At 41.1% G+C, this 20,577-nt stretch overlaps 1 protein-coding gene across 14 annotated transcripts in view; it reads left to right on the forward strand.

Annotated features, from left to right (window-relative positions):
• The window catches only part of NCOA2 (nuclear receptor coactivator 2), a 290,419-nt gene that overhangs the window by 215,963 nt on the left and 53,879 nt on the right, over nucleotides 1-20,577 (forward strand). For all 14 annotated transcript variants that reach the window (XM_064588232.1, XM_064588229.1, XM_054512572.2 and 11 more), the window contains 5 exons: nucleotides 9,469-9,572; nucleotides 13,413-13,590; nucleotides 16,289-16,477; nucleotides 19,985-20,086; nucleotides 20,366-20,509. In XM_064588232.1, coding sequence (XP_064444302.1) covers nucleotides 9,469-9,572; nucleotides 13,413-13,590; nucleotides 16,289-16,477; nucleotides 19,985-20,086; nucleotides 20,366-20,509 — 717 coding nt within the window. The remainder of the gene's footprint in view (nucleotides 1-9,468; nucleotides 9,573-13,412; nucleotides 13,591-16,288; nucleotides 16,478-19,984; nucleotides 20,087-20,365; nucleotides 20,510-20,577) is intronic.

Consider the following 20,577-nt stretch of genomic DNA (forward strand, 5'->3'; position numbering starts at 1 on the left):
CAAACTACTTCTTTTTTTTTAATAAAGCAAGTTATAACTTCCTAGATGATAATCTAGAATAATAAAGTTGGCCCGTTTTTGTTTGCCTTCATCTTCTCTCAGGTATAGAAAGAGCCTTGGTGACTTCCCCTCGCAACCATCACCAAATGCTTTCCCCAGTGGCTGTAAGAATTCTCTTGATGCCCTTTAGAACATAGGGTCTGACTTTTGTTCTCATCCCTTCTCTACCTGATACATTGACCCCAAAAAGCCGAGTCTTAAAAGAAATCTCCATTATGTCAAGTATACAGTAAGGCTCTTCAGAACAGATCTCTCTAAAAGGCATTTGTGATTTTTAGATCCTGGCTATACTGAATTTCAGCTATAGCTATAGAACTGGTCAGTATGAACACCCATGTTATTGAGCACCCACTAGATGTCAGGCAGTGAGTAAGAAGACCTTTCTTGTAGCCAAGGGGCCAACAGTGCCGTGAAGGGGACAGATATGTAAACAAATCAAGCATTTCAAAGCCCTAGGTCAGTGAATGTAGACTGTTAGGGGAATGGGCACAGGGCATTGCAGAAACACAGGGGAAGGCCCTCGCTTGATTGTAATGAGCTTCTGGAACAGTGATGGGGTCTTAAAAGAGAACGGTTGGAAGGGCACCTGTGCAAACGGAAGTCTGAGAAAATGCTTGAAATCTTGAAACAGTACGATGCATTTGGGGAGATAAATAATGACGGTTGCTGGAGTGTAAGGGAGGAATATTGGGAGATGATGCCAGTAGCTATGCCAGTAAACAGAATGGTGATTTGGGAGCGAAAATATTTACACTTCGTAGACCAAAGTCTTTTAAAGGATTTTAGAGACAACTCTTTCTGTCCTTTCCATGTTTTAACCTCTTTATCAGAAACTTTATTAAGTGCTCCTATAATGGAATTTGGTTGGCCTTGCTTGAGTTAATGTATGTATTTGAAAGAAAACATTTGTATAGTTTGGTCTTTGGAGAATGCCGCCTTCACTATTCTGCCTAAGTGCTGAGGTTGCACATAGCACAGTTGTATTTAGATTATGTAAAAGAAAGAGATTTTGGACAAATTGTCATATACTCACGTAGCTTAACTACGAAAGACTATCCACGGCCTATTTTACCTAACAGTGCATTCCATGTTGATAGGTAATAGGTGAAGTGGGGACTGAATAGAATTACATATTGGTGATAGCAGATTAATGATGAAGAGAGTTCTTATGAACAAAAGTCTTTTCTAGCCACTTAATACCTAAAGTCCATTCTGGTTACTGTCTTCTCTCTTGAAAAGCATAGTACATTAATTTTCCACGTAGGGCCTTTACATTTCAAACTTGTGGCATGATTGTCGGTTCTATTTAAGTAGTCGTGCCCAGACCATTGATGAAGACAAAACCAAGCATGTCGCCTTCTCTGAAACAGAGCATGGATGGAGGGTGGGGGTGGGGGGTGGGGGGCTGCTGGGTGGAGATAGCCTTGAGATTGGTTAATGTTGCTGTTTCTTCACACTGAAGAGAAACCATGGTATGTTAACAAGAATCTCAGTGTCAGAAAGAGGGAGGCAACTTGGGGCTGAGGTCCCTCCCACTACTAAAGAAAGTGCAGCTGCGCGGTTTTAATATGCACGGCAGGAGATTTCACCAGCTTGATGATATATAGTGCATTAATGTTGAAAAGATAAACACATTTGGAGAGCACAGGAAGGGCCTTGTGTTTTTATGTTAGCAGAATGCTTCCTAATGAATAAGAATGTGCTGCTGGCTTCACAGAGCCATATGGCAGCTTTTCTAATTTTAGTTGGTGCAGATGCATAATTCTCTGGTTTTACCTTCTAGAACCTTTGAGATGCTGCATAACTTTTCCTGTAATATTTAGTCTCCAGTGCTTGGCCAGAAATTGCCTGTCATTGTTTCAGTGACGTGGCCTCACATGTGTCTCGCTGCTGCTAGATTTGACAGTCACTTCACTGAAGTCATCCAGCTCCTGAACGCAAGAAAAGATGAAAATTGTGGATCTATTCCCACTAGAGTCTTAAAATTTGTTGTGGAGGTGATTAGACTTGTGTTTGACGTCAGTCTACTGAAAAATTGATAGTTTCTGGGTGAGTGATTTTACTCATTTTGAAGCAGTGGAATTAATTATGAAACCTGCATAACGTATCAGGTTCCATTTTAGTCAAATATCTAATACTTTAAATAACACTGCTTCAGTAAAAGCAACTATCCTCATGCTTGACCCAACGTAAAAATAACTTTTAAACTCCTGTGTGGCTTCACATGTCAGAGGCATCTAAACCTGGGCAGCACTAAAATTTTTCTAAATTTGTGTAGTAAAGACCCTGTGAATTATTTTTTAGCTGACATATTTTTACAGAGGGAATAATTATACTTGTTTGAATTCTGAATTCTTAAAGATGGACTAATTTCCACAAGTTTTCCACAGTCTCTTCAGATGGTTAAAAAAAAGATGAAGAAGAGTATAAACCTCTTCCATAATGGCCGCATCACCCTGTCCTCCTAATGGGCAGACATTAAACAGCATTTCGGCTTCTAAGGCTTCATCAGTGGTGGTTGCCGCCGCTGCTGCTGGACTTAGAACAGTTATGTGGCTGTCCCTTGAGCCAGGACCGCCATCCCTGTGAGGAGATAGCACTCTACTCTGGTAATGGTTTCTGGAAAGAACCTTGGAATGTATATTCTCAGTTTAGTTGCCTAACAAACAAACAGACAAGACTCCTAACATTATAAGATTAAGCTACCAAAAATCAGTAAGTGATGTTTTAAAAGAACATGTAAAGATCTTTTTTAAAAAATACCACCCCGTGGGCGCCTGGGTGGCTCAGTCGTTAAGCGTCTGCCTTCGGCTCAGGTCATGATCCCAGGGTGCTGGGATCGAGTCCCACATCGGGCTCCCTGCTCTGCGGGAAGCCTGCTGCTCCCTCTCCCACTCCCCCTGCTTGTGTTCCCTCTCTCGCTGTGTCTCTGTCAAATAAATAAATAAAATCTTAAAAAAAAAAAAATACCACCCCGTAATTCAAAAACAGCTAGTTGTACTTTTTGTTTGTTTGTTTGTTTTTAAGATAAATACATTTTTTTGCTAGGATCACAGCTTCCGTTTTGTTGCTGTTCTCACCAGAAACTTAAATTTTACTTTCAAATTTATGTCTGTAGATGCCAGTGATAAAGAGCAATTTAATCCAGTTGCTTCAAAAAATACCTGTATTTTAAAATCACTTACCTTTCTAGAGATCAAATGCTTCCCTATTCACTTTTCCTTTTGTTCTAAGAAACAATATGAGCAATAATTGTAAAGAAAAGCATATGGAATATAATATTAATGATTTTCTCCCAGTTTGTGGTATGACTCATCTTAACACGGTCCCTGAAGAGACGGGGTTTTGTTCTTTGCTTTGAAACTGGAAATCTAATTAATTGGTATTGGATTTCTGGAGTGCAGGCAAATGGAGGAAGGAACCAGGCGGGATTGCTGTAGGAGCAGCTACCGGGAGAGAAGGGACACTCAGAGAAAGATTACAGAGGCATCCTTGGACAGTCTCTCATCAGGGTTTTGCATTTGGTTTTATGATATTCTTATCTTTGGGGGGGGAGTGAGGAAGAAAGGGAGAGAGTTATTATTTTCATTGTTACTCTCTTAGGCCAAATTCTCATCTAAAAAGAATAATCTTAGGGACGCCTGGGTGGCTCAGTCGCTAGGCGTCTGCCTTCGGCTCAGGTCATGATCCCAGGGTCCTGGGATCGAGCCCCGCATCGGGCTCCCTGCTTGGCGGGAGGCCTGCTTCTCCCTCTCACACTCTCCCTGCTTATGTTCCCTCTCTCGCTGTGTCTCTCTCTGTCAAATAAATAAATTTAAAAAATCTTTAAAAAAAATTTAAAAATAAATAAATAAAAAGAATAATTTTAGGGGCGCCTGGGTGTCTCAGTCGTTAAGCGTCTGCCTTTGGCTCAGGTCATGATCCCAGGGTCCTGGGATCGAGCCCCGCATCGGGCTCCCTGCTCCGCGGGAAGCCTGCTTCTCCCTCTCCCACTCCCCCTGCTTGTGTTCCTTCTCTCGCTTTGTCTCTCTCTGTCAAATAAGTAAAATCTTAAAAAAATAATAAATAAATGAAAAGAATAACTTTAATGCTGAAAGTGCAGCAGAAAGAAATAGAAGTCAAGGCATGAAGGAGAATTTTGTAGGCTCTGAAAATTAAATTTTATCATCTCTTTTTCCGATTTAAGAGTTCCATCTATAATAATGAGATTTCATAAGGTTTTGGCCATTAGAAACTCTGGGATGTCTTTCTACTCTTGAGTTTACTGAAGGATATTTTTGTAACAGAATATATTTTTATAGCTAATGGATGCAAAATATAGAAAGTAAATATAATTTGTGACCGCTGAGAAAACTGCCTAATTTAAAAATATTAAATAGTGTGTTTTAGTATAGAAATGCTGTACTTACAGAGGTATAAATATATATAAGGATTTAAGCTTATTTATATCTGGTCCTTAAAAATAGCATACTAATTACTGAAAGGCTCCATCAAGATACCAGTATATGTCCGGTTATCGTAATAATGTATCTCTCACTAGAGTCCTTTCCTTCCTCCTATTTAATTTCAAAGCTCAGCTGAACGTTGAACAGAAGTAGTAATTACCTCATGAAAAGGACCCAAAAACATAAATTCATGGCCAGTTTAATGTAGATTTCAATTACACTGGTAAAGCCATACTTCTGAGTGTTTTCTATCATTTCATATTATTGATTTTATTCTCTTTAATATTGAGAAATGATGAAAGCACAAATTCAATACAGAATTGAATAGCAGATGACAAATTAATTGGAAATGCATGTAATACAAACATTAGTGAGGACAGGCGTGAAAAGCCCCAGATTCTTTACCCTTTGTCTCTCTTTCATATTTACTCTATGAATAGTGAACATTTCCCATTCCCTTAATTACATGAATAGTGTTGTGTAAATATTACAACATTCTCTTGCAAATAATCGATAGACTCATTTAGAGTTTTCTTTCAAAGCACATGTTCCACTAATAGATCTTGTGAAATTTGTGTTGTTTTCATTTTTAGTCAGAGATTCCTAGAATTCCAGCTTAGACAAACTTTTTGCCAATGTTCCTTAGCTTAGCATTGGTTTTCAGAGGCCACGCTGACATTTTCTCGGGGCCAGATGCCACATGTCCATTCCCACTGGTTTCCTTCTTAGGCTCTTGCTTTTGCCATCCACTTGCTTATCCTGCCGAGTCCAACTCATTTACAATGTACGTGAAATATTTTCAGCTACGTCCAATGATTTTTATCTCTTCTTTGAACTTAAAGTTAGTTCCTTGCAATTATCGCTAAATTGCTCTCATTTAGTTCGATTGTAATTGTTTTGCCCTCCCAGCTAGATTTAATCTCTCAGCTGACAAGGATTATTCACTCCACTTGCACCACATGCACAGCGAGACACAAGACACAGAGATGGAGAGACTGCTTGCTGAACAGATCCCATTGTTACTGGGTGATTTCCTCACGGTGGCCACTCACTGCCTGTGACTTCCTGTTAGCTGCTTTTCTCCTCTGAAAGATTGATCAATTGAATGTGATAAAGAGAAAAAAAAATGACATGGCTTACCATCACAAATCATTTTTCAAGATGATAATTATTTTTACCCAAACACGTTTTGTTAGATCTAAATTATCTCCTCCTTTAAATTTTAGGCCCTTATCCTAAATTTCATCTGATCTGTAGATTTCTAGAATAAAATGCAATGCAGTTATGATCCTCATTCTACATATTTTCTGGTAAGAGTTCAAAATTCAGTGTCTGAGCATGTTGCTAGAATAGTTAGGACACCCCAGCCTGAAAGCTTATCATTGTTTAGGAACCTGCATGATTGGGTTTTCTTACATTGTTTTTTAAATTCCACAGAATATTAAAGGATGAATTTAGGAAAGTTTGGGTCTTGAGAATGATGGTCAGATCCTCAAAACGCAAACATCTCACAAGGTATATTGATTGTCTTTACTAGGCTTGGAAACGGATTATCACAGACACTGTTATTTTGTGGCATTATCATAGGCCCCACAGAAAACAAGAATCTCTTACCGATGTGATAGCAGAGTCTCATATGTCAAATAGCCTGCTGTTCTCTAGTGGTCAGCAGTAGGTATGGAATTGCCCTTGCGATCAGTAGCTTGTGCTTCATGTCTCACTTCCCCCCAACATAAATCTGAATTAATCAATCCATTCTTTAAAACGAACAAAACCACCAGTTGCGGCAGTGGAAGGGTAAGAGAACTGGGGACCTGAGAGAACATTAGATGCCCTCAAACTTACTGAGCAAGGCAAGGAAAGATGATTTGTTTTATTTCTTCAGGAAATCCTTTCCCCGTATTTCTGACCCTGCCTACCTGTCCCATTCCTCCCCCTGCACCGTGGAGGTCTGTTAGGACTAAAGCCGGGACTTTATTCCTTTTTCCACCCACTCCCACCTCCAGTTGCCTCCTCCATATCTGGGAATAGGTGCCCGAGGTGGATCTGGTCTGTTAGCCACCAAATACTTAGTGAAAACCTGCTCTGACATAGGGACCGTGCCCACTGAGGATACAGACACAGTGCGCCCTTCATGAAACTTACCTTTTGATGGCAGATCGAGTACTATTTCCTGGACTGTGATTCTCACTGCAGGAAGTGGGGAGGACAGCATACCTTCCTAGGAAGATGTATCAGAATGTCATACAAAGAAAGCCTTTTTAGTCTTCAGATTCTGATAGGTCCTCTCTGGGGAGGTTGTCTTCTCTTGTACGCCATTCTGATTTGAGGATCACTGGTACTGTTGGAAGAGGTTGCTGGTGGGAGCAACGAATAGTGAGGGGGCAGAGCAAAGGCTGCGATTTACGCTTTCTGCGGGCTGCCAGCACATTGCTCTCACACTGTCACAACACCGAAGGCAAAGAACGAATCGGAATGCCGTGAGACCACAGAAACATGTGATGTCTGTTTGACGCCTTTTACGATTTAGTAGTAATGAAACTCAGGATCCTTAGGCCTGAAGCCTGCTGGGACCTCCACAGTACCTGGCTGTTAAATCAGATGAAACAGCAGGTGATGGGGTCAGTCCTAACCCTGGTGAGTAGGAAAGGGAGTGGAAACTGAAGAGAAACCTGTAGCCTTACAGAGTGAACCAGCAAAGGAAAAAAAACAAAAACAAAACAAAACTATATGCCCCAGTATGCATTTACTTGGTGTATATTTGGCAATGAAAAAGATTCTAGGAAAATGGGAATGGACGTGGAGAGGGAGGGAGGTCACATGCAGTAATCGTGTGGAAAGCCTGAGATAGTTCCTACCCCATTGAGGCTGAGGAACTAGGCTGAGACCAAGCCTGCAGACAGAGCCAAGGGGTAAGGGAAGGCAGCAAGAAAAAAACAAAATGAAGACTGACAGATCCTTCCAATATTTACTGTGTTGTAAAGGCTACCAGATAAGTCATCTCTCTCTCTCTCCCTTTCTCTTTTAAAGATTTATTTATTTATTTTAGGGGTGGGGAGGGGCAAAGGGAGAGAGAAAATCTCAAGCAGACCATGAGCTGAGCGAGCAGCCCAGTGTGGGCCTCCGTCTCACGACCCTGAGTCGAAGTCAAGAGTCAAAGACGCCCAACTGACTGAACCACCCAGTCTAAGTCCCAAGTCTTATCTCTTTTAATAGATGGTCACAATTATTTAGATCTAAGGAGGTGAGCCAGGAATATAGTAATTGAAAAAGCAGATACAGTCTGCTTATGATAAGCTCTGCAAAGAAGTTACTACATTTGGAACTCTACTACATGAGGAAGAACTAACACACATAGATGTGCTAGTAGTAAGTTACATTTGTAAACTACTTTATAGTTTTTAGAGTGTGTTTTACCGATCATCCAGTTTACTCCTGTCACAGGAGTACTATAGGGCCTTAAAAAGGCAGGTACTATAAGGCCTTAAAAAGTTGGAATGAGGGCGCCTGGGTGGCTCAGTCGTTAAGCGTCTGCTTCGGTTCGGGTCATGATCCCAGAGTCCTGGGATCGAGTCCCGCATCGGGCTCCTTGCTCCACAGGAAGCCTGCTTCTCCCTCTCCCACTCCCCCTGCTTGTGATCCCTCTCTCGCTGTGTCTCTCTCTGTCAAATAAATAAATAAATTCTTTAAAAAAAAAAAAAAAAGTTGGAATGACTTCTCTGGCTCATACTTCTAAGTGGCTGAACTTAGACTTGAACTCACACAGGTCATCTTCCCTTTTGCACTGAATATAATGTGGAAGTGCTCCATCCTGGCAGTGGCAAGATTTGGAGGACCTGCATAATTCCTAATTATGTTCTAGGTTCTCAGGTACAAATTAAGTTTTCCAGATTTTCAGAATACTCTGTAAATCTTTTTTACCAAAAAAACAACAAAAAAGAAGCAGCAGCACCAAAATTTACCAAGGTCATGAAAGCAGGTTGATCCTGAGTATGAAATTGATTTACAGTTTTCTTTATTTGCATTTAATTACAATACTAACATGCAGTGTAAACAAGGATATAATTTATTCAGGTATAAATAATTGGCACATTGTTTTTGTGTTGTTTTCTCGCAAGTTGATGATATGTATCTGTTACGCCTTTAACTTTTTTTTTGGTGTTCTTAAAATAATGAGTTTGCATATATATATATATCGATAACTGTGCATCTGTTTGTTCTCTGAGAATTATCCATGAGGGAGCATTGTCCCAGGCCCTCTCGGCTTGAACGCTGCCTCACACGTTGTAATGCAGGGGCATGTATTGTGCATCTCTGTTTTAGATCAAAGGGCAGCCACTGAGCTCCTCTCGGTGCCTGAGAGGGTGCTTCTTCTCTCTGCCGTAAATCGGTAAGCACTTTCTACAATATAGAGACCCCATCTTTCTGGCTGCTTATATGTGAGTGTGACGAGAGGTAGAGCAGTGCAAGAGTCCAAAAGGCAGTTGATAGAGCGTGTCACGCAGGGGCAGCCTAGCCGTAGCGGGTTGGGACTTCTTCTTAGTCCTTCTGCAAGTACGTGGAAATGTATCTCTGATTATGCTACTGAATTCTGAACAACAGACCTTTCTTTATCCTGGTTTGCGGAGTCCCCGGAGTAGAGACTAATTGTGCCATAGCGTTTAGCAGTTTTGTAGTCTAGAAAAAAAAATGCTTGTTGGGGACTAGCACGAAACCACTAAACTCATTCCATCACCTGCCTGAGAGGGGCTCTGAGCACAGGTTCTGGAGGTGAAAAGGTACTGTTCTGTTCCTGCTTCCAGCAGCATCTCCCGTTCAGCGGCGGTGGGGATGGACTCCAGCTCCTTCAGCGCCCCGGCTGGTTCCACTAGAGATTTTAAAGATCATTACAATGACAATGTTTCTGTGTCATTCTGCCCTTGAAAAAGCACTGCCATTTAATTCACACTTCCGTTTGTTGCAGAGAAAGCAGCAGCTGCCAACGTAGATGAAGTGCAGAAGTCAGACGTGTCGTCGACCGGGCAGGGCGTCATCGACAAGGATGCGCTGGGGCCTATGATGCTTGAGGTAGCCTACCCTCGTTCTGGTTCTCTGCCCTACCCTCTTGTCGGTCTTCATATTATTACGTTTAATTTTCAGGTGAATATAATTTCAGGACAGTCTACACTTAATTTTCACTCGTCGGGCTGGAAGTACCGCTGACCTCTGGAGCTTACTAGTATGTATTCATCTAGCTCCCGATTTCAGCCTACGTACATTTCCCAGTAATAAGAGAGAATTACGTGAACTAGATTACAATATAAATTGACAGAGTGAGCATTCATTTTGGAAAACCATGTTCACAAGTCCTATTAAATTCTGCAATGTAATTTTCATCTGAGATGTTCCCCCAATTTTTAGATTTTATATATGCCATATACAGATGTCCGTATAGGCAGGTTACCATTTGAAGACCAAATGCAGGTTTGTGCTTTTTATTTATGCTGCTTCAAACTAGTTTATTTCATAAAGATGAAAACTGAAATAATAGGCAGAGCTGTTAGGATGAGCATCACAAATGTAGTGGTTGGTCTTAACTCCCTGTTCTTTATTAACTTTCAGAAGGTTTATGACCAGACTGCCGTCTAGAATTTGTAAAGTCTAGCTTTCCTGTTTGATTAACAAGTGCTTTGCTGTACCTATTCCAAAATTAAAATTCAAGATGTAGGCTATGGGAAGATGAGGGAAAAAATGCCGGTGAATATATAACAAGAAGCAGAGGAGCCCTGAGACATAAATTATGTCAGATCTCAGGATAATTTACTCAGCCGATGATACGATGAGATTGAAAAGTACCACGTGGCCGGAAGCTGGGCGGCATCGCCATGTGGAATCATTTAACCTGTGGCAATAGCTGCACCTAGATGAGAAAGTAGGATTTTTAAAGCAAAGATCACCAGTAATTGCCCTTTTTCTTCAGTTGGTGCATGTGATGATTTTTATTTTTAGAAAATCTCATTCTGTGAAAATGTATCATACACTTGGAAGGTGGTGGTGGGGGGAACACAGGAAAAATTAAAAATCATCTGACCCAGTCTTTGTATTTAGAAATGACAAAATTCTTGGAGCTGGACCTGCTAGCCAAAAAACTTTAAATGACCCCATGTTGTCCCTTGCTTATTTCTCTTGAGTCACTAGCTTGACAGTATCCAAGTACAATTTTCAGGGAAAAAGCAAAACACACTTAACCTGATTTTCCAGAGTCAACAGGAAAACCAGAGTGCTGCTTCCTGCTTGGTTCTTAGAAGCAGATAAGAAAACTCTAACAAGGTGGACTATTTAGAATTAGATGAAAGTAGATAGGTTTCTGTGAAAAAACTTTTAATTTTAAACAAAACTGATTTGAAAATTATGGTAATCTAAATTATTAGATTACTAGGAAATTCCCAGGTATCTGCATTGATTCCCTATATGGGGGAAGATTACAGTAGGGTGGGAACTCCTGAAAAGATTTTTGAGGCTTCTAAAAGGAAATGTTGGGAGTAACCACAAGACCATGAATTCAGGCCCTCTTTAGAGCAAGTTCATTGATTATGGAAATCAGACTGCTGGGTATCAGTGGGCCTTCTCTCATAAAATCAGGCCAACATTTTTACTGTTGAAAAATAGCCTTCTGAGAATCCAGTGTATTCAGACTTGAGCAAGTACTTGTGTGGCAGGGCTTCAGTGCCACGTATGTTAGAGAGCTAATGCTCGAATCTAGTGACTTAAGGTTTGAAGTCTTTATCCCTGTTTACATGGAACAGTCTAAACAGGGAAAACTTGTTCTCGTTGAGCTGTTCCTAGGCATAGATGCACACTCATGCTTACATCATAGCATAGTGGTTGCTAGGCAACAAAACCAAATGTCAGCTTTTTTCATCAGAGCATATCATAGTGTGCTTTAAAAAACACGGTCTCATAAGATGAAACACTTTCATCTTTCAGTCATACTGTGCTACAAATCAGTCTTTTTATCATGGTAGAAAGCAGTGGGAAGCTCTTTGCATGTTCAAAAGGGAGCTACAGGTAATATAATTATGAAAATCCCTGTGAATGTGTATCTGAAGCAGTTAGTTTAAAAGGACACGTGGCATGTAACTAATCAACTGACTGACTTCCTTTCCCCCTTCACAGACCTACACCCGCATGCACTTACTTACACGAGGTTTTCAAGGGTTGATGCCAACCTGTTATGGAAGGCCATTTACATACAGTCTTGCTTTGCCCTGCATATTGTTTATACCATTGGTAAAACCTGACAGAATATTTAAGAAAAACTTAAAATTGAATGGTGTTTTTTTTTTTTTTTTAAAGAGCTTTTCACTGGTGCCTTATGGTCATTTCTAATTTGAGAGAGCACTTAGTTTTGTGATGAAAATAGAATTAAAGATGGAATATATTCAAAGAAAGCTCACAAAATAGCCTGTTAAATAATAACTTAAGGAAAAAGCAAACTAGGATAAAAGTAAACACTTTATGCCCCATCCATACACATTGTTATACCAATATGTACATGGAACATTCATGTTAAAAATAGTAGTAAATACATAGCATGGGGAAACTGTGACACAAACTGGGTAGACCAGGTGGCCCTGTTTCGAGGTATGCCTGATCAATATCAGGCTTCTTCTAGTCTTGATCACTCAACCTCATCTATAAAACAGGACTCTGACAAGCACAGATCAAAAAGGGAAAGGAGGAGTCACTAAGAGAAACTCCCTGAACTCTCAACTTTTATATCACCGAGGTGAACATGATAGGAAAAGACTGGGGTAAATACTGAAGTAGAACACTCTGCTGCAGAGTAATCGCAAGCATGAGCTTTTGAGTGCACCTGGGTTCAAATTCCAGCTCTGCCGCGGACTGAGTTGCAAAAGCTTTTGCAAATCACTTCACCTCTTAGAGCCTCAATTTCTTCCTCCTCTGTTAATTGGAGAAGGTAAAACATTCCTTCCAGAGTTGTAAACATTCAGATGACACAATGTGTTTAGGCACAGTAAACATGCTCGGTAGTTATTCTCATTATCTTTATTTCCTGAAATGATCCTGGAGTCTTTCTGTCCTTCCCTGATCTAGACTGGAATGACAACAAGGAGGAGTGAGGCCAAGCCACATTGCAGGAAAATGCTAATGTTATCTAGGTGGTTAAGGACCTGCTGCTCCATGACCTGGAGAACAAGTAATAGAGAAGGGCACAATTAGTTAACTTTCCAGTTCTCACTGTCAAAAACTAAAACCTCAAGTCCCCTTCCAGTCTTCAGACTCTACTGGTCATGTCTCAGCATGCAGTCCCCATTGCCATTATCAGAGAGACACTTCCTTCCCAGACCCTTTTCCCAAACAATAAAGGATTGACGTTTGAGAACATCTGCAGTTCTTTTCATTTAAACCCTGGCAGCTTTAAAGGTGGCAAAGTTTGGGGGGTTTTTTAATCCTTAAACTGAAGGAAAATTATCGATGACCCTTTCCTCCCATTGTATTACATGAGAAACTATAGGACATAATTACTTTGTACTGGGTTGGTAACATAAACGTTGTTCTTGGCCAGGTAGAGTCCATCAATATAATTTGGAAAATACAGATAAATACCTGCACTTATGTGGCAGTAATTATCTCCTGATAAAATAACAGTTAGTATTTGTCATTTAGTTTGCGACAAGAAACCCTGATCTAGGCTCTCTCCCACTTACTAAGATGGAGTCATTTCATCACGAGAAAATGTGCTAGTTTTTCCCCAAAACTAGGAGAGGGGTTGAGAGAGACAGAAATCTCTTTTCTCTCCACGTGTGAATTACACCTTTCCCTTAAAGGGATCATCCCTTCTTAACAACTGCATATGATTTTCTGTTGTGTCCTTTCTAACACAATTTGTGCCTTTTCCCTTAGGCCCTTGATGGGTTCTTCTTTGTAGTGAACCTGGAAGGCAACGTTGTATTTGTTTCAGAGAATGTGACACAGTACCTAAGGTATAACCAAGAAGAGCTGATGAACAAAAGTGTATATAGCATCCTGCATGTTGGGGACCACACTGAATTTGTCAAAAACCTGCTGCCAAAGTCTATAGGTAAATGATTATCTGCTGGGGTCTCCCTCCTCCCCCATGCACACATTGTCTTGGTTGGAGGGGTCACATAGAACTGGGTGTTACGGCAACTGGGGATAAGAGTAACTGGGTAGTTTTTTAGAGAGGCTTACATTAAATATTTAAGCTTGAAAGTCATGGAGAAGAGGACATCTGCAGATAGGGATCTTAAATGAATGATTGTTTTGATCCTGTATTTAAAGTACATGAAAATTATTCAGATGGAAAGGACTCCTATGGCCACTGTTTTCGTGGGGTTTGTTTCGGTGTTTTTTAAGAGGTTGCCACACTGCCTCCCTTCCAGTGCCAGCTGCCTCCAATTTGTGCTTTTCGGCCATGGCTCTAAGAAGTAGAAGGTCGTGAGAAGTTTGAGGTTTGACTTCAGAAAAACAAAATTTTGCGTGCTACTCGCGAAGAGAGTATGTATGTGGGTGCCCTCAGCCTGCTGAAGATCTGACATTAAGGAACGAGGGGCATATAGAGGGTCGGATGCTACCAGCCCGGCAGCCCTGAATGGGCTCTTTGGTTTCCCAGATGCTTCGGTGGCTCTTCCCCCGTACCCACTCTTACTGTCCCGCCCATGTTGCTGACTTCCTCTCATTCTGAAGATGCTGTCCAAAAGTGTCCGGGAGTATCGAGGGCCGCATTTTAAAGTGGGTGGCTCACAGCGTGGGCCCACCTTACCTGCTGCTCCAGAGTATGAACGTTCCCACTTCCTAAGGGGTTCTTTTTTTAATATTCTCACTTAGACTGATGATGCTAAGAACATCTTCACAGATAAAAGGAAGTGCATATTTTAGTACAGAATAAGGTCAAGTCCTGAGTTAGCAAGTATTTCTGTTCTTTTTTTTTTTTTTTTCAAACGGTTTATATTAGCCGGTCTTACTGTTACCACAGTAAATAGAAGGCCCTTTTTAAATTCCAGATGGCTAGCTTTTCCTTGGCATGATAACCCTTTGTTCAAAGTGACTGCAACAGTAACATAAAACATATGCATATTCATGTGAGATTCTTTTATTATATTCTCTAGTAAATGAACAAGAAAATGGGATTTCTTATTTCAAGTAACTAATATTTCAGATCTCTTCAGTAATTTGATGACTTCCTCAAAGGACCTATACTTATTAATTCACTATTATTAATTCACTTGTCTAAAGAGCTCTTTTCTTGACTTTATACTGTACTTTTTTTATGTTTTAAAATTACTTATTAACCTGAGTTAATAAGAACTCTTTTTTCTTTCTTCTTTCATTTCTCTGTGTAGTATCCATTATGTAAATAAGCTTTTAAGAATACTGATGGTGGAAGAAACCTCCCAAATGTCTGCACAGACATATAAAGCTAGCTATGGTTCCTTCTGTAATTCTAAAACCGTTTCTTGCAGTTAACTTGGTATTTCCTTTGTTCTTTCCAGGGTGTGTTTTCTTTTTTATTCCTTTGCAGCCCAGTGGCTATGCACTTAGCATTGCATTCACCAGAACACTTAGATGTCCTTTTAAGTATTTTCCCACTAGTGAGCTTTGAGAGTATGTTTGCTTATCTTATCACTGGCCCTTTTTTTCGATCCTCTCTTTCATTGTCCTACTGGTCATAATATTTTTTAGATAAAACATAAAGAACAGTAAAGAAAAGAATACCAAAATGATGATTAGGATTGGTACTGATTCCAGCTCTTCTAGTAGCTGAAGATCTTTCTGATAGGTTTTTTCATCTGTGGAATGAGAAGGTGGATCTGGTGATCCATGAGAACAACCTTACAGTCTCCAAATCAGTCATTCTTTTATTTCCCTTGATTTCTCGAATTTCCCCAAAGAAGTGTCTTTCCTCTGTGTCATTCTCTCTTTCTTGAATTAATACATACATTTCTAAGTATTGACACTAAAGGAGAAGACCTGTGAAGTAACCTTTCACTTGATAAGAAATAAATGACATTATCAGTGCCTCTGCAGGGGTTTTTCAGTCGAACTGAGGAAATGTACCTGAAATAGAGTAATTCAGCAACAGCCAAGTTACAGAATACACACCAAAATTTCTGTAAAATTCTACAAAAGAAGGATCTGGGAGAGAAGACAGAGTGGGGATCTCGGCCTCAGAGCAGGGTACATCGGGGTGGGAGAGATAGTGGCCACTGGACACTTGAGATAAGGTGGCAGGAGCACCAGTGTCCATGTGGGACCAGGGGTGGAGGATGGTGGGGGAGGCTTGTGCTGGCCAGTGTGGGAGATCTGGTTAGATGGATAAGGTGGGGCTGGTCAGTGAGATTCGATCTATCAGTTCGAATGACCTTCATATCCCTGACTACATCAAGTCAAAATCCTTTTAAAGAACTTAATGCATGCTGTAAGTTGGTGCCAGTTCCAGATTTTTGAGCAGGGGGTAACATATCTCAAAGGGATAAAATATCTAAAGTACCTAAAGTACAAGTAGGTTGAACTAAATTTCCAAGAAACCAGAGTAAGGAAAACCCAAAAATGAAGAACAGTGTTCTAATAATAATTAAACAAGGCCTGAACCTGAAGGGAAGGAGTCAGGGTGAAGAGTAAGAGGCGTAGAAGTTATTTTGAAAATCCCAAGCATTTTCCCAAATTGTTAAAACATTAGCATCGTTTTGAGTAATTTGACAGCAGCGAGTCTGATGTTAGTTTCTTTATAATTATCGGGTTGCTTTTGCCTCCCTCAGTGAATGGGGGATCCTGGTCTGGCGAACCTCCTCGGCGGAACAGCCATACCTTCAATTGTCGAATGCTGGTAAAACCTTTACCTGATTCAGAAGAGGAAGGTCACGATAACCAGGACACACATCAGAAATATGAAACTATGCAGTGCTTTGCTGTCTCTCAACCAAAGTCCATCAAAGAAGAAGGAGAAGGTAGGGCCAAATCTGTAGGATATCTTACATATCCGTGTATTTATTCCTGTGCTACTTTTTTCATACTTAATTATCTAAAATGAGTGGTCACACGAAGAAAAATTTAGAAGTGGTTTCTTCATTCATTTTAACCTACTTAATTTTTGTGATAAATTCCATTTTTTTTTTTAAGATTTTATTTATTTATTTGTCAGAGAGCACAAGCAGAGGAAGCCGCAGAGGGAGAGAGAGAAGCAGACTCTCAGCCGAGCAAGGAGGCCCGATGTAGGGCTGGATCCCAGGATTCTGGGATCATGACCTGAGCCGAAGGCAGACACCCAACTTACTTGAGCCACCCAGGCATCCCATAAATTCAGTTTTTAAGTCTTTAAAACAGCACTCTCCAATAGAATGTTCTGCAGTGATGGCAGTATTCTATATCGTTCATGTCCAATGCAGGCCCCACTAGCTGCATGTGGCTATTGAGCGCTTGAAATTTCAGTAATGCAGTTGGGGGGCTGAATTTTCTATTTTAAGTTTACATTTACACAGCCACTAGTGGCTACCCTACTAGAGAAGCTCTGTTAGTGGTTAAGCTTCCCAGGATCCGAGGCTCCTCTGAATGTCTACTGCAAGCGATGAGCCACAGACCTAGAAAGATGCACAAGTACAAACAATATTTTTCATATACTTTCCAGGGGTTAATGGATTCCGTATAGTTTATCCAGGGATGCAGGTCCATAACATGGTGTAATAGAATGCTACTGAAGAGAGGATGGAGATGGGAGTGAGTGATGGCGAGGATCTCAGGCCCTTCCCCTTAAAGGACGCTGCTGTAGCGTCCACCCACCACCACCACCACCACCACCCCGAGCCCTCCCAAGTAAGCCCTTCCGTGCGCTGAGTGACCTCTCTCCTACGAGGCAGTGCTGAAGAATGCATTCTGCGTACAGGGTAGAAGAGAAAGCGCAGAGTAGCACTGGTGGGTGGGAACCTCATGGGCTTTATCATCAGACATGCCAGCTCCTGAGTCAGCCACTTACCAACTCTGGCTTTGGGCAAGTTTTTTGACCTCACTGGGCATCAGTTTACTCTCTTCTTTTTTTTTTTTTTTTAAAGATTTTATTTATTTATTAGAGAGAGAGGGACAATGAGAGAGGGACTACAAGCAGGGGGAGTGGGGGAGGGAGAAGCAGGCTTCCCGCCAAGCAGGGAGCCCGATGCGGGGCTCAATCCCAGGACCCTGGGATCACGACCTGAGCCGAAAGCAGACACTTAACAACTGAGCCACCCAGGTGCCCCCACTCTCTTCTCTTATCAAGTGAAGTCAACAATCCCAGTATCAGAATGTAGTCAGGATTAAACGAATACGCCTGAACCATGATCGGCATTAAATAATCCAAAGTATCCCCAACTTACGATGGTTTGACTTACTTTTTTTTGACGTTAGGATTGTCGAAAGCCGTACACAGTCAGTAGAAACCGTACTTCAAATTTTTTAATTTGCATCTTTGCCACGGCTAGCGATATGCCTACAACCCTCTTTCAGGATGCTGGGCAGCGACAGCAACCCACAGCTCCCAGTGAGCCGGGCGTTCACAAGGGTGAACAATCGGTACACTTACATCCGTTCTGTTGTTCACTCTCAGGATAGTATCTAGTAAATTACATGAGATGGTCAGCACTTTATTAAAACACAGGCTATGTGTGAGATGATGTTGCCCAACTGTAGACTAGTGTGTTTGAGCACATTTAAGGTAGGCTTGGCTAACTCATGATGTTTGGTAGGTTAGGTGTATTAAATGCATTTCCACCTTTCAATATTTTCATCTTAAAATAGGTTTATCAAGGGGGGCGCCTGGGTGGCTCAACTGGTTGAGCGTCTGACTCTTGATTTCGGCTTAGGTCATGATCTCAGGGTCCTGGGATCGAGCCCCAGGTTGGGCTCCACACTCAGTGAGGGGTCTGCTTGTCTCCTCCCTCTGCCTGTCTCCCTGCTTCTCTCTCTCTCTCTCAAATAAATCTTTAAAAAAAAAAAATAGGTTTATCAGAACATAACCCCATTGTAAGTTGAGGAAGATCTGTAGGTTTTTTTTTTTTGAAAAAAAAATGGAAGTAATTTGTAATTTAAATTTTATTGAAAAGTAATAGAACTCTCATAGACGACATAATTTGCAAAATTAAGTTTTTATGTAAGTATGCAATGTTGAGGGATTTTTTTTTTTCTTTTTATGCAATAGACTAAGTGCTGCCAGTTACCCATCTAGGATACCGTTCTAAAGTGTGGTATAAAAAAGATATAGCTGATCTAATTTGTGGTTTTGTGCTGTATATTTAAACATTTTTGTACATTTAAACTCTGGTTTTAAGATGTTAACATAGTATGGCATGAGAGCGGGGTTTCTGAGCCATAGTGTGCTCAGGTTTGAATCCTGGCTTCACCAGCTTTGTACGTTGTTGGGCAACTTACTGAAACTGCGCTGTGGTTTCCTCCTGTGTTAAATGGGGAGAACACCAGAGCCTGCCTCGTAGAGCTGTCACAAGGACAAAGTGAATTGGTAGCCTCTATAGCAGCTAAAAAGATGTCTACCTCATAGTAAGTGCTCAAAAATTTAGCTTTTTATTATGTTGAGAATGAGGATTACATTTGTATTTGAGATACCCACTATTACTGGATATATTTAAAGAAATTCTTTCCCAGACTTAAAGATGAACAATCATAAGTCAATCAAACATAAGATATGAAGACTATTTTTTTAACCTTTTTTCCAGCATTTTTGAAATTGAAAGAGCTACCCAATGTGCTCTGCATGTTACAAAGATAAATAAAACATTTCCCTGTTCTCTAGAGGTGAACAAGGGTGAATAAACCAATTGAAGTGGGTAAGGAGTAAAGGCTCAGCATTGGCTCTGTGAGAAACTAGCCAGGGCTGAGATTCTAACCAGGCATGTGGCTTTCTGGCACATACAACACTTTCCAGGACTTGTTCTCCGAATTCGCCTCCAGACTCAGTTTATAGTCTTTGTTGTAAAGTGCATATTGCCATTCTAGGGCTAGTTACATGGTTGGGTAGAAGGTATATCTAGTGTTCCTGTAGCGTAATGAACCAAAAACTCAAGAAGCAAACCTTTGGCAGAGCAGAGTATCGGATTTTAGTTTTCATCATTTGTGTACTTGACGTTGAACTTGGCTGGTTGTCACTATCAGCCATTGAATAAGAAGGGATTACGTGCTCCTCCGCCAGCCCGTGGGTGGACTTCTGCAGCGTGTGTCCTGTGGCTTCAGCCATTTCCCCGGCCTCCCCCAGCCTCCCCCAGCCCGTCCTACACAGCACACCCTAGCCTGTCCCCCAGAGGCCTCCCACTCAGGCGGGGAGAGAGTGAAGTCAGTGAGCAGCAGAGGTGCATAGTGTTTTGCCATTCCCTCCTGCATTGATTTACAAGGTTGTGTTGTCATAAATATATTGGGAGTTTGTGTGAATCACTGAAAAAGCCTCATACAGTAACCATAAATGTATTTGATTGAAGATTTGCAGTCCTGCTTGATTTGTGTGGCAAGAAGAGTTCCTATGAAGGAAAGACCAGTTCTTCCCTCGTCAGAAAGTTTTACTACTCGCCAAGATCTCCAAGGTACCTTTTCTTTCCAAAGAATATCTACATATTTGTAAGGCAGGGAGTCTGTTTAGAAGACTGCAAAGAAGCGGGGGACAGTGACGGGCGCTGGGACGGAAGCATCCAGGGGCCGCAGGAAGGAGAGAGGGAGGGACACTTATTTTCACTGTCTGCCCTTTTGGTTCGTGTACTTGTGCTACCTAGTCTAAATAAATAAATTTTTATCTTTTAAAATGTTAATCACTTCCATACATAATAGATGAGTATGTAGGTGTAATGCTTGCTGTTATTTAATAGGCAAGATCACTTCACTGGATACTAGCACCATGCGGGCAGCCATGAAACCAGGCTGGGAGGACCTGGTGAGAAGGTGCATTCAGAAGTTCCATGCACAGCACGAGGGGGAAGCCGTGTCCTATGCTAAGAGGCATCATCATGAAGGTAAGCATCTCTCCATGGTACTTCTCTTGAAGTTGACATCGCTTTATGCTATATTACTGCTTCCTGTG

Source organism: Mirounga angustirostris, unplaced genomic scaffold (assembly GCF_029215605.1).
Source record: "Mirounga angustirostris isolate CCGP_5_RB_7025 unplaced genomic scaffold, mMirAng1.0.hap1 SCAF_4, whole genome shotgun sequence".
Classification (NCBI taxonomy): domain Eukaryota; kingdom Metazoa; phylum Chordata; class Mammalia; order Carnivora; family Phocidae; genus Mirounga; species Mirounga angustirostris.